Here is a 26,121-nt window from a genome sequence, read left to right on the forward strand (position 1 = left end):
AGTTTCTGTTTGAGCAGAACATAATGTTTGTTTTTCACCCATTTAATGAATGCATTAATGCTTCTCGTCGAAGTTGTCGCCCCCTGCTGGATGCCGTGTGTACCTGCACCCCGCTCCTCCTCCCCCCAGCCTGTAGCAGCTAAACCTGGACAGAAGCAAAATGGCCGACGGTAAACTAAACGACCATACAGAGTCTGATAGTCATCAAGGGGTTATGGACGTTGTGTTTACAGTTTGAGAACTGCGCTAGCGTTTGAAGGATTATCGCCGTTTCGTGTCTTTTTCTACAACTAACATTTCGCCTTTCGGTTATGTCATTTCATATACAGTTTAGCCTTGAAAGCCTCGGAGAAGTAGCTCGCTAGGCTAGCTGAATTGCTAGCCTGCTAGCAGTAGGTCTGCAAGAATCTTTGCACAGAGGCACTTTATGTCGTATGTGATTCCCGAGGTGAGTATCGACCAGCTTTCAACATTTTAATGTCTTCAATGGTGCCGCGTGTTTGCTTCTTACTCGTGTGTTTACAGGCCGTAAAGCCCTCGTGTGTTTGTGACTTTTAGAATAGAACAGCTTGTTACGCGATGCAATGCCGAGGAAACGTCACTCAAGTTGCTCGTTTGATTTGGCCCTGTAGCTCAGATGAGAGCGGCTCGCTAGCGTTCACTTGTCAATGGCGTCGTTCCATGTTAAAGTTGGTAGCCGTAGTTATCGAAATGCACGGGTCCTGACCCGGGTCGAGCTCCTCTGCCTGCCCCTGGTAGCCTCACAGAGTCTCCACACCGTCCCCGTCTCTCCCTGGGCCGTTTGTTCTGCGTGTGTCTGCTGTAACCTGGCAGTGAGGCTCGTTCAGATCCACCGTGATCTGTGTGAAGCACGACGTTAGAGCGTGTGTGTGTGTTGATAGGAGCGGGTAATGGCAGATCGCTTCATGTCAGCCCGTAGCGGAGCTCAGAATCCCTCGGCCTGCTCGTATTTACTACCGCCTGGAGCCCGGAGCTCCTGGTGGAGTTGGAACCTTTCGCAACCATGTGTTGTATGTTTTGCGCTCCATTAAAGTAACAAGGTCACGTGACTCGTGCTTTTGCATACTGTGTTGTATTGAAAGATCTGAATCTGAACGCGTCCTCTCGGAGCAGCGCCTGTATTTAGAGATGTTGCGCTCACTATCACACATTATGGCGTTCAACACAAGTTATTGATGTTTCCTACCACATTGTAGCGTTTTTAAGTCTCTTGTTTGGCTGTTGCCTTTTGGAATTGCAATCGTTTGCCTGGTAATGAATTATGCAGTGAGAAGCAAGGCTACCAAGGACTTGGCAAGCTGCCTGTCCCTGGTTAACATTACACTTCTGACAACACGGAGTGTGTAGGCGGACACCAAACACACAGATCTCAGGAAAAACATGATTCATTTTTGACTCTGTATGTTTGTAAGAACGAGGATGTAAATGCTTCTCCGGACGTGAGACATAAACGGTCAAACTACAAATACATGTGTTTGTTTACCCAGACAGGAGAATCAGGAAAGGGAACAGTGGTTCATGGAAGACAAGAAAAAGAAGAAAGAAGATAAAAAGAAAAGGGAACCCCCTCAGAAGGTAAGAAAGACTCTCTACCACCTTGTGTTTAAAGTGTTAAAGTGTGTTCAGATGATGTGTAGTGAGTGTGTGTGTGATCAATAGATGCAGCAGTCACTTCCTACCTTCCCCTCGTTTCTCCCAGTTGCGCCTTTTTCTGGCATCTTAGTCGCAAGGAAAGACCCAAGAGCAAAGGCATGATGATTTAAGAGAAATGTAACGTCCTCACTCATCAAGCATCATCAGACTGTTAACAACAACACAGCTGGATCAACTGTTAGTGTGTGTGTGGAGTTGCTCTGTGATGCTGTTTGTACTTACACACATGATATTAAATATTGGAGTGTTCTCACATTCGCAAGCATTCACACACAAGCCACAATTTGGCAAATGAAGCTTCCATAGTTTCATTTCTGAGTGTATTTCACCTGCTCATCATCACCTGCAGCCATTTAGCAGTGAACTCAAGGCAAAATCAAAGTGAATTTATTGTTTTCCATTTATTGTTGGCTTTTTTCATTCAAATCTAAACTGAGTACACATCAAGATATCTTAACCTGTTGATAACTCTCAGGAGTAGTTGGATTGTTGCTGTTTGTTGTCTCACATGCTGAAACTCATTTCCAGTGAAGGAGGATGTCACTTTAATAGTCTTACATGAAGGACGGTCTTGTGTTGCTGTGCCCATTGCTCCTCCACCACTCGTCTTCAATCCACCGGCCAGCGTCGGCCCATCTCTCCAGATGGTGGAACACATTCATTTTCGGGTCAAGCGAGGCACGGTGGACTCAGAGTCCTGGGCCTCAGGGCCTCAGGGACTGATACAGTCTGTGTTCCCGTGCCAGCCCAGTTAGATCGCTCTCGACTGCTTTTTGTAGCAATTCACTTCTCTGCTCAATCGGCTAGGTGACTGCTGTTGAGGACTGGCCAGAGCCGCAAAGCCACACACACACACACACACACTGCAAATACTACAGCTAACGGATCACAATAGAGTCCATCTGTGGCTGACAGCAGTTGGCTCGTTCTGTCAAGCTGCATAGTTTTAAAGACTTAAAGAACAAGAGTTTATGTGAGTATGTATGCGAGACTCTTTATGTAGCATGTGTGAACTTGTACTTTTATTGTAGAGGTCTAACAATCTTCTCCTTGTTCTTTCAGGTGCCAGAACAGAAAATCAAAGGTAGGCTTGGTGTTCATTCACCTCTCATTCCTGTTATCAGTCAATTGAATTGAATTGTTATGGTAATGTTGTGGTTATTTATTTTGCTAAATAAGAGCATGAGAGAGAGAGAGAGAGAGAGAGAGAGAGAGAGAGAGAGAGAGAGAGAGAGAGAGAGAGAGAGAGAGAGAGAGAGAGAGAGAGAGAGAGAGAGAGAGAGAGAGAGAGAGAGAGAGAGAGAGAGAGAGAGAGAGAGAGAGAGAGAGAGAGAGAGAGAGAGAGAGAGAGAGAGAGAGAGAGAGAGAGAGAGAGAGAGAGAGAGAGAGAGAGAGAGAGAGAGAGAGAGAGAGAGAGAGAGAGAGAGAGAGAGAGAGAGAGAGAGGGAGGAGTAGCAGCAGCAGAGATTTGCACATGTTGGCACAAACCAACAGCTTTTATTATTCACTCATCCACTCCCTTCTTTCTGTCATCTGTCCAGTGCCAGAATCAGCCAAACCCTCCTCTCCCCAGCCTCTCGCCACCCCAGGTTCAGTGTCTCCCAGCCCTGGCCCTGTTCCCCCCTCATCCCCCTGTCCTGGTGCAGCAGGGGTTTCTACCCAGGTTCCTCCCGGTGGCGGGAACAATGCAAAGCAGCGGACTGCTGTGGCCAACGGACAGCCCTCCTCCTCTTCCTCCTCTGGAAGCCAGACCTCCCAGCAGCAACGCTACATGCCCAGGGAGGTCCCTCCGAGATTTCGCTGCCAGCAGGACCACAAAGTGCTACTGAAGAGAGGCCAGCCACCACTGTCCTCCATGCTGCTGGGGGGAGGAGGAGGTGAAGGAGGAGGTGGGGCGGGCAGTGGTTGGATTGCCACTCCACCTCTTTCCTCAGCAGATAACCCCAATGCAATCCCAGCTGGAGCTACAGGTGGGTCTTTTCCTTTTTGATGCTTTATCATTATGTGTGGTCGTCTCTTCTGTTGTCACTGAACGATCTCTCCCTTTTGTCCCCAGATTTCAGCCTAGGTTCAGCCTCCCCACCGCCCCCCCACTCCCTATCATCCTCATGTGTTGCTGCTCTGTCGTCGTCTTCTACAACTCTAACTTCAACTTATGCAAATTCAACATGGGGGGCCGGCTCTGGCAGCCAGCCCTCCTCTCAGGGCTGGGAGAAAGTGATTGTGGATGGAACCGACCTGGAGGAATGGCCTAGCATCCTAGGCGGGGCCAAATTGGGTTCTGAGGGGGTTGATGGAGGGGGTCAGGAACAAGATTCCCCAGGTAACCACAACAGTAGTGCCTCATGGACTGAAAGAAACGTGAAGCAGAAGGGTGCAGCAGCTGGAGGAGGAGTAGGGAACTTGGACAGTCCTTCCCCATCACGCTCTTCTCCTTCCTCCTTGTCCTCGCTCAGTGAATGTGTTCAGTCAAGTGGCATTGTGTGGAGCTCCTCCACCTCCTCTCAGGTGGAGGCAGAACAAGGATCAACAGCATTTTACAATTCCAAAGTCTCCCAGCTTCTTCCTGGCCCTCAAGAGAGCGCTTTGGGTGGCAGCAGCAAGATCCCTGGTGCCAACTTCAACCCCAACACAAACCCATCTGCCTGGCCCGCTCTGGTGCAGGGGACATCAGAGTCGTCCAGTGAAGGACTCCCTCTCCACTCCTCTGTTCCCCCCGCTTCCCCATTCTCAGCCAACATCGCCCATGTCACCAATCACTCCCTCTCATCTGTGAGTCAGGCTGGCCTCCATCAGCAGCACCCAGAGACGAGCGGTGGAGAAAAGCAGCAACACACAGGGGATCCTGACCTGGCGGGAGGTTCAGAGGGCGGAGAGTCTGGAGCTGGATCAGGACCAAACCAAGATAGTGTTGAGAGGAGGGACTGTGAGGTTGCTGGTATTGAAGGAGAAGGAAGTAGTAAGCTCCCTGGCTCCTCTGCAACATCTTCCTTATGGAGATCCATGCCACCAACCTCCTCCAACCTCAGCGCAGATGTCTCACAGGCAGACGGAGGGTGGAGTGAAGTAGCAGGTGGTGCTCAGGGGCAGGAGGGGAGTGTGTGGGGCTTTGGTAATCAGGGTGAGAAGACAGGATGGGCCCAGAGACATGATGGTGGCTCACAGAACCCAGTGGTATCTCAGGGAGCTTGGCAAGGAGGCAGTTCAGAACCAGAGTGGGGTGGTATAAATGCAGGAGGAAGTTCTACTAATCTAGCAATAGGAAGTGGCAGAGGAGGCGACGGGAGTAGCAGCAGCAGCAGCAGCACAGGTGGAGGCAGTGGGGGTGTTGGTGGCGGCTGTTTGCAGGACTCTGCCTCACCAACATTCGCAAATATAACAAAAGCTTGGGACAATCAGAAAGGGGTGGAGAGTGGCGAAGGAGCAGCTGTAGAGTGGGGAGGACGAGGAGAGCAGGGTGAAGACACAGGTGGTGGGGGAGCATCGTCCTCTAGTGGAGGGGGGTCTGTGACTGGAAGTGGGGAAGGAGGGAGTGTCTGTGGATCTCACAATCCAAAGGAGGAGCAAACCTCCTCTGCACGCCCCGGCTCCCATCAGACCTCTGGTGCTGAAGTGGCCTTACTTAGCATGCTCAATCGATCTGACTTGGATCCCAGGGTTCTCTCTAATACCGGTTGGGGCCAGACCCAAATCCGACAGAATGTGGCCTGGGACCTGAACACAAAAACAAGAGTAGGCAACAAGAATGACAGAAGCACTTCATCTTCCTCTGCATTCTCCACCTCCATGAAGGTGGAGAAGCCTGGTTACCCATCTAACAACACTTCAGTTATCAAGGATCAGTCTGTGGACAGCCACACGTCACACTCTGGCTCCGCTCCGGTCAAGGACGGCTGGGATGGTGGTGCTGCTCAGTCCACCTGCGGTCCTCACATGCCTGCTAGCACCGCTACCAAACCTGCCTCCCCGGTAGATGATGCTAAGGGCAGCCATGGGAAGGCGGCTGAAGGCTGGGGTGAGCTGCCACCTGAAACCCAGAAAAAGGGTTGGGGGACTGAGGAACGACAGAGGGGGGATCACAAAGCAGGAGGAAACTGGAAAGGAGAACAGGGTAGCGGGTGGGCAAGCGGTCCAGAGAATAAAGGGACAGGGGGATGGAAAGGGACTGGAAAAGGAGAAGCGGGAGGTTGGACGGGAGACTGGGGACAAACGGACTCCAAGCCTGGAGGCGGGTGGGGAGATGGGCGAAGCAGAGGGGGGGGCAACTCTGATGAGGGATCCTCCTGGGGTAACTCAGATGAAGGAGCACCTCAGCGAGGAGGCTGGGGAGGAGGAGGAGGAGGAGGAGGAGGAGATGGTGGTGGAGGCGGCAAATCCCACCAGGACTGGGGGAGTGTCAAACCACACACAGCAGCAGCAGCAGCAGCACAGATACCAAACAGCCAAGTGGCTACAATGAAACCCCCAAATCAACAGCAGCACCAATCACAGGGCCAGCAGCCAGGAGGAGGAGGAGGAGGAGGAGGAGGAGGAGGAGGAGGGTGGAACAGCCGGTCCAATGTTGGAGGCGGAGGTCCGACATCCAAAAATCAGAACCAAAGTTTGGGCTGGACCTCCGGCCCGATCCCCCAAATCCCCGGGGGTGGCGGTGACTCCCTGGAGTCCAGTGGCTGGGAAGAGCCGTCCCCTCAATCCATCAGTCGCAAAATGGAGATTGATGATGGGACTTCTGCCTGGGGAGAACCCGCTCGCTTCAGCAGCAAGAATGTGAACTTGTGGGATAAGAAAGCTGTTCCATCTTGCCAAAGCCAAGGTCAGCCGGCCCCACCGACCTCCATGCAGCAGCAGCAGCAGCAGCAGCAGCAGCAGCAGCAGCAGCAGCAGCAGCAGCAGCAGCCGCCCAGACGGCAGCAGGGCATGCAGCACAGCAGGGATCCAAACCCCAGCAACTTCACAGGAGGTGAGTTTCATCACAGCAATGACGGCTTTACATTTCAATGCTGTTTATCTGTACGGTTTAAAACCATAACTCTGGACATGTCACCTCTCAGGCCCAGGTATGTGGGGTGGAGGCGGACAGTCTGTGGACAACGGCACCAACGCCTGGGGGCAGACATCAGAGTCCACAGGCTGGGGAGAACCAGAGGAACCCGGCAAAGCTACTGGCTGGGGTAACCCTCCACCCAACCCCGGGAAAGCTGGTAGGGATGACAAAATCCTACAGAATGTCTAAAATAATGAGATATGATCTGTTTGTGAGGCAGAAATCTAGATGACTGATACCAAGTGGGATCTGTTGCTGTTTTTGCTCCAGGATCCAAACCAGTGGAAAGCTGGGGAGGGAAGGGTGAGGGATCGGTCATGGCTTCACGTCATCCCAGCTGGGATGAGGAAGATGATGGTGGTGGTGGTGGTGGTGGTGGAGGAGGAGGGGTCTGGAACAGCAGCGGCTCCCAGGGCAACAGCTCCTCTTTCACCTCTGGAGGCTGGGGCCAAAGTCATGGAGTGAAGAGAGGCAACATCAAGGTAGGGAAGAGAACAATCAAGCACACACAAACGTATCAGACTGAGATCAGACTTTAGAGACGGGTAACTTTGTTTTGTATGAAAGAAAAATATGTTCATGAGTATTAAGATGAGTACCATGATGAATCTGAATTTGATGCTTTTTGCCATTTTTAATTGAAATTGATGTTTTCCTCATTATTGACCTTGAACCTTTCAGATGATTAAATGTAACGTTTAATAACTGATATCACTTCCTTTACAGAGTGGAGGAGGAGACAACTGGAGCGCCCCTGTGTCACGGCAGTTTTCAAACATGGGTCTATTGGTAAGATGCTAATGTCATTTTGTATTCCTCCTGCTTTATAACCGGCTCAGTACAGGAAGCATCAGCAGTTTGCTCCTGATGACGATGGCGTTGAAGCATGGACTAGGACTGGCAAAAGATGTTCCTCACAATATTTCTCAATCCTTAAATGATATTCAATATACACACACACACACACACACACACACACACACACACACACACACACTATACCATACGTTACACAATAAACACATGATATACTGATCATAACTTATTCTGTTTCCAAGGGTGATGATCCAAGCATTGACAAGAAGATGGAAGGAGATAAGAGAGCGATGAACGACTACAACGGAGAAATGAGGAGGGGAGGAAGGAGTGGAGCAAGTTACCGCATGCCCAGCTCCAAAGATATGAGTCCTGTTGATATGGGACCCTATGGTGAAAAGGTAGGAGTCTGCTTTAGCATAGGAAGCCCACTTGAATGTGAAACTGTCGGGAATGTAATGGATGCTCCCCGTGGTTTGGACAGTTGTATTGTACAGTCACAGCCTTTATTTAACGTTGTTTCTTCTCATTCTATTGCAGCAGATGGGTGGACATGGAGTGTTTGGCGGCGGCGTTGGAGGAGGAGGAATGTCTCAAAGTCGAGGGATGCACCAGCCTGGCATGCACGCCATGAACGCTCCCCAGGGGTTACGGGCTCAAGTGCCTCATCAGTTCTTGTCTGCTCAGGTCTGTCGAGTTATTGAACCGCTGCCACAAGTAGTGATAAATACAAACACCTCTGCTGTGTGTGTGTTTACTTGACATAGATGAAGGTTTGGCTTTAGTACTACGGCTGTACAAATAATCTAATTGGGATTATTGCAACTCGTGCAACAAAGTATTTAGACAATATGGTCGATTTTCATGAAAGTGTAGTTCAGGTGTGCTGCTCCTCTCTGCTCTGGTTCATGGTAACAGGACACATGAATGAAACACTTATGTTAGAAGAATGAAAGAAGGGTGTGTGACAGAGGGACAGAGGGGGGCGGGGAGATGGGTACACACTCTTGGCCTGGGCTCAAGTCAGTCACCGTCTCTGCTCACCAATTCCGGTGCCCTGCCAAAATAAAACTGCAAACTGAGACTGCTCCTCTGGAAGCAGCGGGCTGTAGAATGGATCCTGTGGAAAATGGGTGTCATTGTTGGTGTCACTGTCAATACTTTGATACGTTTGACAAACCTACAATTTTATACATCCTCATTTCCCAATCCACCTCCTAATGTAACAGGAAACGCTGCAAACCATACTCAACTTTAATACGGACATGTTCTTTAATTTGGTTTAATCAAGTAGTTCAATTATTTTTTTCCCTTTCAGATTAAAAACATTGAAATGCCAGAGATGAAGTAGTTTTCAATATTGACTGATCCATGCCTGATAAATGAGAGCACCCTACTACTTATGGTTGGTTTGATTGCTCCAGCTGTTCAGTCCTTTTGTAAAAGAGTCCTCTTGTTTTTAGGTGCCGGGTCCAATGTTGAAACAGATGCCCTCTCCTGGTGGCAGTGTAGGTGGAGTGGTTGGTGGAGTAGGAGGTGTAGGTGGTGTTGGAAATGTTGGAGGGGTTGGTGGTGTTGGTGGAGTGTTCCCTCCTCAGCTTTCCCCTCAGCAGCTAGCAATGCTGAGCAACATTTACCCCCACATGCAGCAGTTCCATCTCGTAAGTGCTTCAGTGTCAGTTTATCTGGTTGATCCATGAGCTGTTCAAGTCCAAATCAATTTAAATTTAACTTTTGTAGTTTACTCTCTTGCAAAACAGTGTTATATAGCTATATACAGTATGGTGGTGCAGATACAGACGCATGTTATATAATAGTATCAAACTCAGGCCCAGCTGTGTCATTATAGTGTCTCTATGTAGGAGCTGGCTTATATACTCTGCTTCTTATCTTTCTGCCAACCCACAGGCTTGTCAGCTTCTTCTACAGCAGCAGCAGCAGCAGCAACAACAACAACAACAGCAGCAGCAGCAACATCAGCAGCTCCTGCAGAATCAGAGGAAGTTCTCTCAGCCTCACCCTCTCAGGCAACAGCCAGACCCACAACAAGTCAGCATCCTTATGTCCAATACGATACTGTGCAGTGTTATCATGCTACAGAGAAAATGTTTCTATGCATAGGTTCATTGTTATCATCTGGAATCCACTTAGCAGTACCTGGATTTTCATTTATGACGTTTGAAGTGCATTTGTCTTAACATTTGTGTCACAAAGGGGCAGTAAGGCCGTGGTTGTTTGGGGCTTTTATTCTGAAAGGCCAGCGTTTACCTTCTAGGGAAGTAGTCACTGGAGTAAATAAGTTGATAGAGTTGTTAAACATGGGCTTTTAGGTCTATTATTGGATAGAGAAACTCAAGGTAGTGTCAAACAGAGGATAGATATCACCTGTTGTAGACATTTCATGTAGGCAGTGTGTATCATCTTTTCTCCTTTGCAGCTGGCAAGAATTATGGCTATTCTGCAGCAGAGGCAGCATCAACAGGGAGGAGGAAGCTCCAAGCTGTCACCCTCTCACCTGGGAGTAGGCATGTCCAAACAGACCTTGGTAGATCCTCTTCCCCATCCTGCCATGGGTGGCACCATATCAGACCTTCATGCCAAAACCCAAGGGGTGTACTCTGGTGAGTCCAGCTGCATGAGCTCTGTCTTCAGAGACATTACTCTGTTCTTAACTCAATACCTAATCAGTGAACAGGTGGAGGGCGTTTAACAACATGCTGCAGCGTCACTGATAACAAGATAAGATACTGTAATGTTAAACTGTACTAATGTGTCACAGACTGGTTAAAAATAGAAGCTCCCCTCCCCAGATCAGTCCTAAGGCTATGGTTCATTGAGGGAAGTGCCACATGCAGGTCAATGAATGCAACAATGTTGTTGTGTTGGTCTTGTCAGGACTTGCTCCTGGTGGTAACTTGTCTGCACTGGAGCTCAGTCCCATGATGGGGGACATGGGAGGGATGAAGGATGCAGGAGGACAGCAGTCTCGCTTCAAATGGATGATGGAGGGACACTCCCCCGCTCCGTCTCCCCCTGACGCAATCCATCACAAGAACGGTAGGGAGACAGGAGATTTGAATGAACCATGAAGTGTGACTGTTGAGAAGAAGATGGATGTCAGTCTGTTTGTCCACACGCCTCTCTCCTGTGTTTCCTTAGGCCCTTTACCCAGTGCGATGAAGGTGAGAGGGACTTCCCCTTACTCTCACTACGACATGCTTGGGGGAGATGGTTTAGGCCTTCCTCCTCAAGGCCCTGCTGACAACTGGCACAAGACCCCTGGAAGTAAGATGGGGAACAAACCGACCACATCCAGCTGGCCTCCAGGTTAGGATTCATTCTCTGCATCCAGGTGCTACAGAGCAAGCATTTAGGGCTAAATGTGGAAAAGTTTATTGAAAGCCTCAACTGAGACTGAAATACTTTGATAATTGCGGTGCATTGTAGTCTTTGAGCTTCATACAGGTTGTGTTAAGCTTCACTCTAAAGCTTATGTTTTACCAGAGAAAGCTCCCTGTGGGCTCTTTCCCCTGAACCTAACCTTCCTCACCTTTCATCTTTTTGACCCTCCCTTTACCTTCCCCTTGATAATTGACCCCCTCTCTCCCAGCCCTACCCGTCACCCTTAACCCCAGCCACCTGTGCTTTTCCTTCCTGCCCCACCCTTTAAAAGCAAAAAGCAGCTTCAGGTGTTTCTACCTTTCCTTGCCGACCCTCCCATAACATCCTCCCCCTGATATTTCACCTCCTTCCCCCCGGCCCTACAGGTCTTCAGTGTGTTCTCAGTGTGTGTGTGTGTGTGTGTGTGTGTGTGTGTGTGTGTGTGTGTGTGTGTCATCTAAGAAAACAACCCGACCCCGACCCCGACCCCGCCCCCTCCCGTTTCCATGACATGTGCTGTGACATCAGTCATGATTCACACAGTAGCGAGTGTGTCGATGACGTCACTAACAGTTGTGACATCTTTCATGACTCCCATCTCCCACTGCTATCATTTGTTAATACAAATAAAAACATGGAATGATATAATATATATGTTGTATGAGTCAAAACAAATGGCTTTGTCACTTTGTTGTGTTTTGTTGGATGACAGAATTCCAGCCTGGTGTGCCCTGGAAGGGAATCCAGAGTAGTGGTGACCCGGAGTCTGACCCCTATATGACCCCTGGTAGTGTTCTGGGCTCCCCAGCAGCCCCGAGCCTCAATGACTCTGACCATCAGTTACTGAGAGACAACATAGGTATGTCTCCGAATGTGCCACATTGATATTGGACGGCTGTTCATCGTGACTTCTGTGTTACAGTCAAATAACCCTCTTTCTGTTGTGCAGGGCCAAACCCCTCCCTCAACACCTCGCTGCCTTCACCTGGTGCCTGGCCCTACAGTGCCTCAGAGAGCCCCCTCAGTAACGCACACAGCACAGGTAGCTCTCCTTTCTCTTTGCTTGCTTCCCGTTTCTGCACTTTGACTTCTTTGTTGCTTCTATTTTGGCTGCACTATATTTGCATACCCTGACTGTAGACATGTGTGCTTCTATCTGCCCCAGACCTGTGTTTGAGTATTAAACTCTTAAAATACTAAGGTCATGAAATGTACGAGTTTGCTTTTCTCTGCACGGATCCAAACAGACCGTGCTCTGTGTTCTGTTCTTGTTTTGCTAAAACACGTTTTCCCCCTCCTTCACCCCCCCTCATATCATCTTCAGCAAAGTACTCGGAGTACAAGCCCAGCTGGCCCCCAGAGCCCATCGGACAAAACAAGCTGTGGAAAAGCAATCGTAACTGCTCCCAGCTGCCCCGCCCCCCTCCAGGGTTAACCAGTCAGAAACAGGCCTCAGCCTCTCCCTGGGCCAGTGGAGGTCCACGATTTGCTCGAGGCTGGGGAGGGGGCGGGATTAACCAAGACTCACGATTTGGGCAAGGTATTGTAAACACGTCTTAAAGAAACACAACATAAGAGTAAACTGTAGACATTTACACTCTGTGATGGAATGAGGACCTATTAGGAGACATCAAAGCTGTAATGTCCTTCTTTTTTTTTTAATAAATGAAAACCATTTGTTTTTCTTCAACTACACGTCCTCTCTTTTTACTTCTCTCAGTTACATCCCATCTCTTTCATCCTTGATTAATAGGTTCAGCTTGGAGCGACGGTGTGGCGTCCAGAGGCAGCTGCTGGTTGCTGCTCAGCAACCTGACCCCTCAGGTAGGGCGTAAGGAAATGAGGGAAGGATTAACGGAGGCGGAGGCTCTGAACAGATACAATACACTGTGTAGACTGGTACAACTAAGAATGTCTGCACTCACGCTAGGAAGGCAAAGGTGGAGCAGAATGGAAAATAGTTAAGATCACACCATTGGTAAACTATGGGCTCTAAAGTTCAGAAGGGTGGGGACAGATGTGTCATAGGAGTCTGCTGTGACGGCTATGAAGTATTTAATTTCCTGACAACCATTTACTGGGGCAGAATTTATCACGGCTCTAAAGTCAATGGGCTGCAGGACAGACTGGCCCGGGTTTGAAAGCCTTAAAGTGTAATCTGTATGTCAGTCCGTCTCGTGCACATGGGATGGAATGATGCGTGACCCGGTTGTAATTGGATTTTGAAGTAGGATGAGCCATTTAATCAATTGGTGATGGTGCAGTTGATGCAGGCATGGAATTACCACACAGAGAGGGAGAATGATGATGAGCCCTACACACTTCTTAGTTTTGTTTAGGGCTGTTAATCTGTTCAAAGTACATTTATTAGAAATTAACAAATTATATCACATGGTTGATTAAAATGAATCCTAATGAAGTACATTTTGAAAATAGCAAATTGAAAACACATTAAACACCAATATCAACAATATTCAATCTGGACAGAAATCATATAAATACACTCGTATGCACACACATCTGCACGCCCTTACACACTGCACTGTGAGTCTGCCCCAGTGTGTCGTCTCTTTAGTCTTTATGACATCCTGGACTCTCTGACCTGTTCCTGTAATGATGACTAACTACAGAGGACAATTAGCATTCTTGTCACATCACACACACACACACACACACACTCCTAATCTTATATGCTCAACCTTGGTTCCTCTTTCTGCACAGATCGATGGCTCAACACTGAGGACTATCTGCATGCAGCACGGTCCCCTGCTGACCTTCCACCTCGGCCTGACCCAAGGCAGCGCTCTGATTCGCTACAGCAGCCGGCAGGAAGCAGCCAAGGCCCAGGGTGCACTGCACATGTAGGTTAACCTGTAACCTTGCTAGATCACACTCAAGTGAACACAGGCTGCACTGGATTAAGTAGCGTCATTACACGTGTCTCTTGATAGCTGAGGCAGATATACCAACAGTGTGAAATGCATTAAAACACAACATTTCATATTTCTGTGAAGTAATCTAATGGTCTTCTCTCATAGGTGTGTTCTGGGCAACACCACAATCCTGGCGGAGTTTGTGAGTGAGGAAGAAGTTGCTCGCTATTTTGCACATTCCCAATCTGGAGGGGCAGAGGGGGGCAACTCAGGTGGGGCGGCTCCTGGTGGAGCGCAAGTTTCATCTGCGTCAGGCACTGCTGTGGCCAGCAGTGGAGGCAGCTCCCCAGTTAGTGAGCAAGGAACAACTGGGACATCTTCAGGTGGAAATGGAAATGGTAGCAGAGGAGGAGGAGGTGGAGCAGCAGGTCTCGGTTGTGTGGGGTCCTCCAGCTCTGGTTGGCAGACTCTCGATGGTCCAGGCAGTTCTTCAGAGAACTCTTCGGCTCAAGGAAGTGGGCTGGGGGTATTCTCCCAGTGGAGCAGCAATGGGGCGGGGGAAAGAGGAGGAGGTGGGGGAGTGGAGTCTAGAAGGTCTGGTCTCTGGGGGGCCATGACTGCGGGGTACCAAAGCAGCAGCCTGTGGGGAGCACCGCAAACGGAGGAGAGGCACCAAATGGACAGCCCTGCTGCTTTGTTGCCTGGCGACCTGCTCGGAGGAGGAGCTGATTCCATCTGAGTCCCCTCTATGTGTAGGTTTAGACACACTGATACAACATCATACACTGGGATACACATGTACTTACTATAGCACACACACACACACACACACACACATACACGATATGCATATTCATGTACTACATGTATACACACGTGCATACACATACATTGTATGCATATTAATGTGCACACATATAGCAGAGATGTGAGAGACATGCTTATACACATTCTTATGGCCAGACTTAAGCTATTATATAAACAAATGCAGGGACTGTTAGATGTGTATACAGCCTTTTTCCACAGATGAAGATTTCAACTGCTTAGACTTGAATCTGATAAACAATGAAATGTCAGTTGGTCTGAAAGACTTGACTGTATTGCAATGTGCTTAGTAAATAGAGGTCTTTTCAACAGATTTACATCCACATGCACACACCAAATACTGGCAAGCCTTCAGACAGGTGAGCACTGTACACAGCATTACCTTCATCGTATAAGAGAACTTCAAACTACTCCATGATGTGAGGTTAAGTGCAGTTTGTATTCATGTCACCAAAAATGGAGACTTAACCCAGACATATGTAAACACACAGCTCTAATTGACATTTGAACTGTATCTTACTGTGTACGTTGAGTTTGTTCTTCTCTGTATGGTTTTAATTTTTTGAACAGTGAAAATATTGAAAAATGTTCTTGTTTCAAAATGCTGACCTCCTACTGTTGTATCTTACGCACTCTTTCTCTTTATTCTCTCAATCACATTTGTCACTGTTGCAGTGCTGAGTGATGACTTGCTGGCAGTTTGAGACGTTGTTGCATTTCTCTATGTGTCAGATACTGTGCAGAGTATCGTATGCAGTATGTGATTATGAGTATGAGTGAGACTGAGACCAAGTTAGTGGATTTAACCACCGCCGTTTGTGTGTTTGTATGAATGTGTGGATAATGTGTGTGTGCATGTTACTGCCTGTCATAAATGTGGGCAAGGCTGCTTACTTTACTGAAGGTCTATACAAAATGTTTTGAGTGCATTCAGTATACTGCTGACTGTGTGTTCAAGAAATATTGGCACTAATGCTTTGTGTTTCCTTTCATTTAAGTTGTTCTTTTTTCAGCAGACTTGTCTTTTTTAATTGTCCAACCTGCAATAATGAAAAAAGAATATTTTATTGACACAAAGAGCTGAAGGCATACGCGTCGAGGAAATGGACATGCCAAATCTTATCAAACTGTGTTGAGTGGGAGGGAGGGGTGGGACGGGTTGTTTACAATTGCAGAGTAAGAGTTATACATACGTACGTTTTTATTATGTTTTGTTGTGTATTCATTTTAAATTAAGACAGGCTTTCACACTCCTGTTCAGTGTTTTCATTTTGAGATTTTACAAAGGAAAAATTTTATTTAAACAAATGAGAACAAGATTAATAAAGATGAAAGTATTGGCTTCTAAATTTGTGCTGTTATTTCTGTGAAATGGATTCAAATGTGGGTTTCTAGCTTTCTAATAGAAACACAGTAGCGGGGACACACACACACACACTTACACACTGTTCCTCTGGACCTCAGACCTAGGTGATCAGATCAGCGGCTAAGTGGATGATATCTTCAAACAATTCAAGGATGTTGTCGCGGTGAGGATGATGCAATAACATGGAGAAAGCCCTATGTGTTGTTGAGATGACCACAGAGAAACATAAGCCTGCATGTCCATCTGTCACCCTCTCATTACATCCACAGGCCAATCCAATTTAGCATCACATCATCCTACAGTAAGCCACTGCTCACTGCACAAAACGCCTCACAGTTTATTTTCTCATGCAGCTAGGAACACTTAATGTTTGCGCTCAAGTGTTCTGATTAATAAGGCCTATAATTCTGTCCAGAAACATAAAGCTAGGTTAAAGGATTCCCTAAATCACACGGCGTAATGGTGGAGTCTTTATCAGATGGCCCTGTGCACTGTGAAGCAACATGAGCCCACAGCACGAAACACGATCTATAGAGGCAGCATTAGACCCTCCAGCTGTCTCTGGGTTCACATTGATCCCACCACAGCCACTGTATAGTAAATAGCATACTGCTAGTCAGAGCTCTATTAGCGCTGTAGATAGCAGAAGTAATCATTCAATTCATGAATGCCTTGTCAGCTGAGATGAGTTTGTGATGTGAAGAGAAGTAACTGTGGCCATTTGTAGTCATTTATAGTCATTCACAGTGGCTATAGAAAAATCTTCCTATAGAATCTAGAATTTATTTAAACAGTCCAACAACACTGGATAGTAAACAAAATGTTATGTATAACCCACACAGTTTAGCATTGTTTTGGTATTTTGTCACTTCCAGACTTGTTATATTAGATAGACATATAAATAAATACTAAATCTCGCAAGTTCTCAAATAATACTCTTAATAGTATGGAGTTAAAATGTGACGTTTTCTTTAATTCTGCACCCTCACATCTGAATGACATCATCGACATTGTGGCCGAGTGTGTGGTTATCACGGGTCGGGAGGGGGAGACAGACAGACCGACCGACCGACCGACCGACAGGCAGACAGACAGACAGACAGAGCGGAGCTGCTCAGGGATCGTCAACAGGGAGTATAGCCGAAGCCAGAGCTAAGATCCAGGGGTATGAGAGCCGTCAGAATCCGGTCCCATCCTCCGCTGCCCAGGCCTTTGACCGACTGACAACTATCGGATCAGCTTCTCCACCGAACCAGCTCTCGGATAAACCTTATATCGGGTGAGTGCTCGACCGGGGAACCGGGGGAAGAAGGGGGGAAAATGGGCCTGGCTCGTCCGAATCCGAGTCTCGTATTCACGGCTTACAGGAGAGGGGGAGGGGGCTGTTAGCAGTGATGGCTATGTGTCCACACAGGCTAGCCTAGCGCCTGGGTGTGGTTACAACAATGTTACCAAATGTGTCAAAGTCGCACACAAACATTTCACGCTATCGTTAATTTCGAAAATATGAGTTTAAATGGCGGAGAGCGCCGCGGCGCCGCTAGGTTAGTGCCACCAGTCAACGCTCGGTAGCTAACACTTCGGTTGGTCTCTGTATTACAGCGCTACTTCTACTGTTTTTCAACGTTGTATTGTTTAAACAAATGCGTTTGCGTCTATGAGCAGATTTTATAAAGTGTTCTATTGTGGCCTTGATCTGCCCAGATAATGACAGCTGACCTGTCTCGCATGGAATTGCTACAATAGCTGCTCTAAATGACAAACTTGGGCCAAATCCGTCGCTCCTTTTTAATAAAACGGGCTGATAAACCTTTATTTCATGATATTATTTGTGTCTCCAGTAATCGATCTCTTTATTGATGTGTATATGCACTGCTGTATCAATAGTACACAGTCCTGGAGTGACAGCTTGAGGTGTAGCAGTGGTGTGTTTATCATGTGATGGTGAAATCCTCTGGCTGTTGGAGTCATTTTGTCATGTTTATGGAGTTTCCTGGCGGAATAAGAAGACGAATACAAAGCCACATCTCACTGTGGCTGAGGAAAGACTTGGCTGTGTGATTGACTGGTCCAGTGGTTGATCCAGCTGATGTGAGCACAGTGAAGCACCACCTGAGTAGGATGCACCATCTCCAAAACTGCTATTCCACTCCTACGCAGCAGCAGCAGCAGATATGGAGCCTGTAACCAAGCCAGTATCCTGTAGGAGAATACTACCAGAATAACACCAGATGGTTTCCCCAGCCAGGTGGTAGAGGCTTAGTCCACCTGTCTGGCTGCTCAACACTGACACTTGACTTTTCAGCTCATTTGCCACATCAAACTAAACTAAACGCTACATTTCATCCAGCAATGATGGGAGTGAAACGTTTCCTACCTGAACAAATGAAGGAAATGTATGTTATGTGTTCTGTACTAAGACATGAGCCGGTGTTGCTCAGTGTGCAGCGTGGTGCTTATTCTGGCCCCTGGTTTACAGCAGGAGACGCCTAACACTTTGTTAAGCCAAATCCAACAGCCTAGGATGGGTACAACCTGTCAGAGTGTGATGTTTACAGCTGACTGGAAGGTGTAGAGCCTAATTTATATATTTGTCTTGTTGTTAATCATCTCATTAAGATGGTTTTGAGACAAAGTGTGTGTGTGTTCCCTTTTAAACCTGCTGCTAACAATCTAGCAGTGTATCAGTGTATGTTCAGGTGTAGAAGTGTGTGTGGAAGTGCACAAAATGCTGAGGGCGAGAATTCCAGAATTGGTGTGTGTTCTCCTGCTTGAGTTAACGTGCTTCACCCCAGGGTCGGGCCATGTGGGCAACACGTATAAATCAGATTCAAGCTCTACTCATTCAGGAGGGCTGGTGCAGTTACACATCGTGTGTGTGTGTGTGTGTGTGTGTGTGTGTGTGTGTGTGTGTCTCCTGGCCCCTTCACAGTCACATGGATACATTATTTCCCTTTAGGCCACACTAAAGCTCCATTTCCAGCCCCTTTTCCATCGTGCTACATGTGAAGATGCCGGCTCATCACTTTAATGTGGCCGGAGAAGCCAGAGGTTTTTGAATACGCTGACGTCACACAGCCACACACACACACACACACACACACACACAGACACACACCAGTCATGCTCTGGCTGTCACTCAAAAGTCTTTACTCTCAATTTGATCACTTGTTTGGAATTAAATGTAGCTTTATGTAACGCAAAAAAAGAAGAAATGCTCTCAATCCCAGCAGCTGTAGTTTGGAGTGTGTCAGCCTCACACACAGAGCGCTGACTGTAGACCAGACCGGGCCTGGACAGACCTGTCTGTACCTGACTGGTCCTAAGCACACAGGCAGTAGGGAAATGATGTGTTCTCAGGTGTCGGGCGTGTGGACGGAGCAGAAGCATCCAGGCTAGAGGCGATGTTGCCTCAGTTGCCATCTTGTAGGAATGTAGTCCAGCCAGGCTCAGACGGGGCGACACTGTGCGACCTCACACCTGGTCTGAGAGATCACCAGCAGCACAGCAATGAGTCGACCTAACGCCGCATCCAGGGCCAGAGAGGCACAGATACATGATCCAGATCTGATCTGAACTCACACAGCTGAAGTTTAGGGCTGCCACACTCCATGATTTAAAATAATAATAATCTAATCTACGTAGTACTGGCCTCTTAGTTGAGTTGTTGATATTTGTGTATGAGTTCTCACTCTTATAGACAAGATAAAGACATTAAGATTCACATTCCCAACTAATAATAACGTGATAAATCATAATTCAGCCTATTTGCCTTTAGACTCATCTTCCTCCAAGTGTGCAACACAACTCAAGTGTTTGTGTTCTGTTGTGGGGAGGAAGATTGATTTGTTTTTCATTTTACTTTAACTTAGTGAGTCTGTCTCTTCCTCTTGTCCCGAGCGGTCTACAGAGTCAGATATCTAACCACCAGCAGATAGAGAGCAATGACATCATCAATCTTTGCACGCAAGCGTTTGGATAAATGGCTCAGTTGTTTTTGTCGTTGAGGTTTTTGATATCTTATGACATGTATTCCTGAATACGAGTATACCTGAAGAGCCAGCGATCCTTTAGAGCCGGGCTGGATGTGTTTGTAAAGGTAGCCAGCAGCTGCTCGTGTGTAAAAGCCACCATTTGTTTAGTATTTCCATACATTAAAGCCTGTTTAAAATGATGCTAATGCCTTTTCTGTAGCATTTGGCTCTCTGGAGTTCATTGGACTGAATCGTCTCAGAGCCTTGACACAGATACACGCCTGAGCAGAGGAGTGCTTCATGTTCTCTCTGCAGCGCTGTAGTAGAGAGAGAGAGAGGGAGAGACACAGAGAGAGAGAGACACGGAGAGAGCACTAAATAAATGATGAATTTGATCTCATGTCACTTATAGTTTGGTTCAAAAGGTTCACTTCGCTCCCCCATGTCTGCAGAGTCCCACTACACATGCTGGAGTAGATGGTGACCCAGGAGGAAGTAGAAACTGCTCTCATCTCTGGTCACTCAGTCTTTGTTTCTCCTTCCCTTCCTGCTTTGCCTGATCTTATAATCTAATCTCATTTAGCTGCAGACCAGAGAGCCGTTTGCTCATCAATCAGACAAAAACTCAAACTTCTACTACTCATCATCTTCAGCCTGGAATCAGTCGGTCAACACCGGCCTCTGCCTGTCCCTTCTCCTCCTCAGCTGTGTTGTGTTGTAGCTGAGCCTATATAATGTTACAGGATTAGAGGTTAGACAAAGGGAAAGAGGTTCACTAGACCGGTGTCATGTTTCCTTCGCCGCCGCCTTCTTCTCATCTGTCTTGTCTCTTCACAGTAACGATCTGCAGCCATGGAGCTGAGAGTGGGGAACAAGTACCGGCTGGGGCGAAAGATAGGGAGTGGTTCCTTTGGGGACATTTACCTCGGTAAGTGGAAACCTTCCTCCTTCCCATGGATCCCCAGTCTGATGGGGTTTCCCTCATTTGTTTGTCTGTTCTCCTGCTGAACTGTTTTGATATTCGCCCTGCTTTACCTGAGCACTGAGCCTGACTGCATAATCAGCTGCAGTTGCCTCATCAGTTTGAATGCATCCGTCTCTAGGGGCCAACATTGTGACCGGGGAGGAAGTCGCCATCAAGCTGGAGTGTGTGAAGACTAAACACCCACAGCTGCACATTGAAAGCAAGTTTTATAAAATGATGCAAGGAGGAGGTAAGATTTTCTTTTTTAACACTCTTCTTACCAAATGTTCCTAAGCTAAGTGTGCGGAGAATCTTCAATTATGTGAAGTGTGTGTGTGTGTGTGTCTACAGTGAACGAGCTTCATACTGACTCTGTCTGTCTGTCTGTGTGTGTGTGTGTGTGTGTGTGTTAGTGGGTATCCCCTCCATAAAGTGGTGTGGTGCAGAGGGAGACTACAACGTTATGGTCATGGAGCTGCTCGGTCCCAGTCTGGAGGATCTGTTCAACTTCTGCTCCCGGAAGTTCAGCCTAAAGACGGTCCTGTTGCTGGCTGATCAGATGGTACGACATCCTAACACCTCCTGAAGAAGAAGAAGCATTCTAACTTTCTTCAGCTTGTACAGTCATCATCTTCCCTTGTCCTAGCTTCATAAAGTTGTTGGCTCATGGTTTGCTGTAGTTGTTTTTGTGTCTATAAAGGTTTTATTTGTAATCCAAAGACGAATAAGAAATGAAGGATGATGTTTGCCTCACAGTGTGGCACATGTGATGATGTCACCATGTACCATTGTGTTTAGTCTTTGTCTCCCTTCTCCTCTTCAGATCAGTCGTATCGAGTACATCCACTCCAAGAACTTCATCCACAGGGATGTGAAGCCTGACAACTTCCTCATGGGGCTCGGCAAGAAAGGCAACCTGGTCTACATCATTGACTTTGGCCTGGCCAAGAAGTACCGTGATGCTCGCACACACCAGCACATCCCCTACAGGGAGAACAAGAACCTGACGGGCACCGCGCGCTACGCCTCCATCAACACACACCTGGGGATCGGTAAGGCACAAGTACAGCATCCAATATATGTTCTGTTCTACAAGACATGCCACTGTTCTATACATTTACCTTTTAAGTGTTCAAGCATCTTACCTCTGAATCATCTCAAGCATTCACAATCAACCCTTACAGCCACTAGAGGGCAGCACTCTCTCTCTTTCTCTCTCTCTCTCTCTCTCTCCCTCCCTCTCTCTTATCTTCACGTCATTTACACGCTTAATCATCATCGCTCTCCCCTGCTCTACCGCCCTCTGTCCACAGAGCAGTCCAGACGTGACGACTTGGAGTCCCTGGGCTACGTCCTCATGTACTTCAACCTGGGCTCCCTACCCTGGCAGGGTCTCAAGGCCGCCACCAAGAGACAGAAGTATGAGCGGATCAGTGAGAAGAAGATGTCCACCCCCATTGAGGTTCTGTGTAAAGGATACCCCTGTAAGTGAGACCATGGTGGAGTTAGAGAGACATTCTGTTATGTGTGTACTTAATGTGATCTTAAGTCAAATGATGACGATGATCTCAGCACAGCTTTGCTTGCTGACTGAATGCTGAGTAACCTCCCTCTCTCTGTTGTTGCTGCTGTTCTTCCTTCCTGTCCCACAGCTGAGTTCTCCACTTACCTGAATTTCTGCCGCTCACTGCGTTTCGATGACAAACCAGACTACTCCTACCTGCGGCAGCTCTTCAGGAATCTGTTCCACCGACAGGGCTTCTCCTATGATTATGTCTTTGACTGGAACATGCTCAAATTCGTGAGTTAACCTTGTGTCTTAAACTGAAACAATGTAACCTGCTCTGGAGCCTGAGCTGCTGTTTAACTCATTCATCACAGCTCTAAACTGTCTCACTTCCAAATGGTTTACGACGTTCAGACAGATGGAGCTGTTTGTTGGTAATGCACATATTTTAAAAGCGGATCTCATCTAACAGGGTGCTAGTCGAACAGCTGAGGACGGTGATCGGGAGAGGAGGACAGCAGATGAGAGGGATGAGCGACTCGGAGGAGCACCCAGGGTGTCTGGAGCACGGGGCCTTCACCCAGGGCCGGCTCCAGGAGCCGCCAACAGGGCGAGGAACGGTCCAGACCAGGCCATCTCTAACCCCGCCTCCAGGGTCCAGCCGTCTGGTGAGTTTGTATTATTGAACTACAAGATCATAAGGCAAACGCAAATCTTGAGATGTCTTCTAAATGCTAACGCTTCACACTCATTCCTCTTGTTTCAGGGAACGCATCGCCACGCGCAATCTCTCGTGCAGAAAGGGAGAGGAAGGTGAGCATGCGTCTCCACCGTGGGGCTCCTGCCAACGTGTCCTCCTCTGACCTCACAGGCCGACATGACCAATCCCGAATTTCCACGTCACAGGTGTGAAAATACAGCAATGTTAGATCTGGGGTTTGGGTTTCTGCTTGGCCAGGTGAACAGAACTCACACAGGCCTCACACAGGCCTCACACAGGCCTCACACAGGCCTCACACAGGCCTCACACAGGCCTCACACAGGCCTCACACGTATGCAGGACAGGCAACATAACAAACAAGAGGTTGTTTCGTCTCTTATTATATGTAAAGGAATAAAAGCCATGAAAGAACCCAAATGTCCTAAAGTGTTCCCTGGCCAAACATCAGCTTCCTCTGGTCTGAAGGAGGTACGCTGTAAAGGATCAACATATTGGAAAATAATTCACTTAGCCAACTTCACAAATCACTATTTCCTGAAGAAGACCCTCACACCCTCTGTGGCCCTGCTGCTTGTTTACTCACACACTCACACACTCTTTCTCCTTTAAACTTTCCTTAGAATATGTAAATAATGAGCGGTGTGCTTGGTGTGAGTCGTACTCCAGGTGTTACTCCAGGTGTTAAGAATCTGGTTGCTGTAGGAATGATCATAGGCTCCCTCATCACTGCGTTGTCATGGCGCTCTACACCTGGCAGCTGAAATGAGGACTGCGATGTTGTGTGATGAAGTAAATATCACAGAACTGAACTACACAACTGCTGCGTCCTCTGAGTCTTCTCTTGTGTGTGTGTGTCTGCAGGTCAGTGTGCCGTTTGAGCACATGGGGAAGTAGAACCCTCTGACTGCATAAACATGAAACTTACAGGTAAGCTTCTGTTTCATTCATTGACATACTGACTGTAACACACACACACACACACACACACACACACACACACACACACACACACACACACACACACACACACACACACACACACACACACACACACACACACACACACACACACACACACACACACACACACACACACACACACACCCATATCCAGGTCTGATGCCCTAATGACAAGCAATCTGATGTCGCCTGTTTCAGGTCTGCAAGGCTCTTTCTCCTGCATTTTTGTTCACGTCTTATGAAAGGACAGTTGTCAACGGACACGGATCTTACAGAATGGACATAAAAACCTCAGAAGATCCAGGGAAGTTCCTGACAGTTTCCCACAATCCAACCACGGTTGCTGAGCCCTGGATGACCACCACCCCAGTAAAACAAAAGAAGCTAATTAATGTGTTCCCCTTCGTTGCCCCCCCCCCCCCCCCCCCCCCCCCCCCCATAACTGCCCCCCTTTAAAAACATTCCTGCAATACCCTCTGACTAATGTGAAGACCTGAGGACAAAGGAAGGCTGGGGACTCACGCATGGCCGGCTTCCTGTTGGAGTCAGGATTTATGAAGATTCATGTTTCTCACACTGCATGAAGTGTTTGAGCTGAACCAGCGGGTGTCACCAACACACGGGACGTCTTTGATCGGGGCTAGTTATGCCTTTTCTCATATTTATTTAATGTTTGGATTCATTTTTTCCACTTAATTTGTTTTAATGAGCGGAAGTGAAATGGAGAAATTGGGATTAGTTGATAAAAGAAGAATGGGGAACATTGGAAAGGATATGCAAGTGATGTTTTAGTTTTTAATGGGATTGTTCTGTTCTGATTAGCTAACCTCTCCCCCCCCCCTTCTCTTTTGACCTGTGTGTTTTCCTTGGTGGTGGTGTGAATGGGTAAGGCAGAGAATGACCATAGAGATCACTAAGAGACACTCCAAGTCTTGAGGGGAGATCCTCAGGAAATTCTCCATTTATTTAACTAGAAACCATAGTTGCCCCACTTTGGCTGACAAATAGAGGCTGCAAGTTTTACGATAGTTCTTAATGTTATTGTTTTTAATTCCTCGCCATTGGACGTCAGATGGGAGTGGGCAAGCTCTGTTAGAGATCCAGTGAGGTTCGGGGCATCCAGTGAGTTTTTTTAATGTTTACTTCACTGTAAATATTTTTATTTCTGTGTAAAGCCAAATTGTGTTTTTTTTTTAGGTGTAAAGTAGAATATAGCAAAACTAATGACACAAATTGGGACTGGGTTCAGAATTGTAGATGTTATTAAAAGTACTAAATTGTTGAATGGGCTTAGACACGGTTAGATTGCCAACTGGGTCGTGTGTGTGTGAGTGTGTGTGCGCGTGTGTGTGACAGAAAGATACAAAATTCAATGTCTTTAATTGGTGTATTCTAGTCTTTCTGTCCTTTTGATATGTTACACTATTTTTGTTGTTTGTTGTGTATGGAATCTGGAGTTCTTTTATTTCCTGTTCTGATTTATTGCATCTGCCTGGAACGTAGGAGAAGAAGAAGAAGCAGCAGCATCCTGTAAATCCCTCACTGTGTCCCTTTCCCTCTTCTCAAAGGTCGTCCCCACTATCCATGTGAAACTGGGCTTTCAGTTTTCCTCCTGATATAAATATGCTATGTTTGTCATCGTTGTATTAACTCTTCAGTAACCCTAATGTCATTTTGAAGATAACATAAGTGATGCATTTGCAGGGAAGTGTAAATAGCAGTGATGTGTGTGTGTGTGTGTGTGTGTGTGAGAGCACCTTTGTACAGGCCGACACGACCCAGTGGCAATGTAACTGTTTGGGGGTGGGAGTGAAACTGTAGCGGTTGGGCTAATGGGAACATCACCGTGTATTGTGTACTGATATTTTGTACAGTTCTTTAACACAATTTATTTACAACAGTATTTGTGTATATTTTATCAAGTAATAAAAATGAATAAAATCATTGCCCACAACTTTTTGTTGGTAATCGTCCTTTGTCGTCGTGCGTGTGTGTGCGTGTGCGTGTGTGTGTGTG

The 26,121-nt window shown here is 47.3% G+C and overlaps 2 protein-coding genes and 1 long non-coding RNA gene across 6 annotated transcripts in view; 2 read left to right on the forward strand and 1 right to left on the reverse strand.

Annotated features, from left to right (window-relative positions):
- LOC143012047 (uncharacterized) overlaps nucleotides 1–26,121 on the reverse strand; it is a 95,147-nt gene that overhangs the window by 25,651 nt on the left and 43,375 nt on the right. The window lies entirely within an intron of this gene.
- On the forward strand, nucleotides 166–15,962 carry LOC143011993 (trinucleotide repeat-containing gene 6B protein-like). 3 transcript variants are annotated; one of them, XM_076165019.1, is made up of 21 exons: nucleotides 166–448; nucleotides 1,509–1,596; nucleotides 2,737–2,758; nucleotides 3,216–3,644; nucleotides 3,731–6,634; nucleotides 6,726–6,875; nucleotides 6,989–7,200; nucleotides 7,445–7,507; nucleotides 7,777–7,935; nucleotides 8,075–8,221; nucleotides 8,998–9,195; nucleotides 9,443–9,583; nucleotides 9,972–10,155; nucleotides 10,430–10,591; nucleotides 10,694–10,861; nucleotides 11,628–11,774; nucleotides 11,865–11,957; nucleotides 12,240–12,455; nucleotides 12,669–12,739; nucleotides 13,637–13,776; nucleotides 13,954–15,962. In XM_076165019.1, exons 2-21 carry the CDS (start codon nucleotides 1,540–1,542, stop codon nucleotides 14,525–14,527), a joined length of 6,237 nt encoding a protein of 2,078 aa, XP_076021134.1. In that variant the 5' UTR covers nucleotides 166–448; nucleotides 1,509–1,539; the 3' UTR covers nucleotides 14,528–15,962. The 3 variants fall into 3 exon arrangements, with proteins under 3 accessions (XP_076021134.1, XP_076021135.1, XP_076021136.1); XM_076165020.1 differs by having other exon boundaries at nucleotides 8,078–8,221; XM_076165021.1 differs by lacking the exon at nucleotides 8,998–9,195.
- On the forward strand, nucleotides 17,022–26,051 carry LOC143012006 (casein kinase I). Of its 2 annotated transcripts, none has more exons than XM_076165034.1 (11): nucleotides 17,022–17,258; nucleotides 20,791–20,881; nucleotides 21,057–21,167; nucleotides 21,331–21,479; nucleotides 21,741–21,969; nucleotides 22,231–22,401; nucleotides 22,570–22,718; nucleotides 22,897–23,092; nucleotides 23,191–23,330; nucleotides 24,007–24,072; nucleotides 24,304–26,051. In XM_076165034.1, the coding sequence occupies exons 2-10, from the start codon at nucleotides 20,806–20,808 to the stop codon at nucleotides 24,037–24,039; spliced, it is 1,254 nt and encodes a 417-aa protein (XP_076021149.1). In that variant the 5' UTR covers nucleotides 17,022–17,258; nucleotides 20,791–20,805; the 3' UTR covers nucleotides 24,040–24,072; nucleotides 24,304–26,051. The 2 variants fall into 2 exon arrangements, with proteins under 2 accessions (XP_076021149.1, XP_076021150.1); XM_076165035.1 differs by having other exon boundaries at nucleotides 23,191–23,237.

Source organism: Genypterus blacodes, unplaced genomic scaffold, assembly GCF_046128005.1.
Source record: "Genypterus blacodes isolate CSIRO-AG114 ecotype Tasmania unplaced genomic scaffold, CSIRO-AGI_Gbla_v1 ptg000140l_1, whole genome shotgun sequence".
NCBI classification, from domain to species: domain Eukaryota; kingdom Metazoa; phylum Chordata; class Actinopteri; order Ophidiiformes; family Ophidiidae; genus Genypterus; species Genypterus blacodes.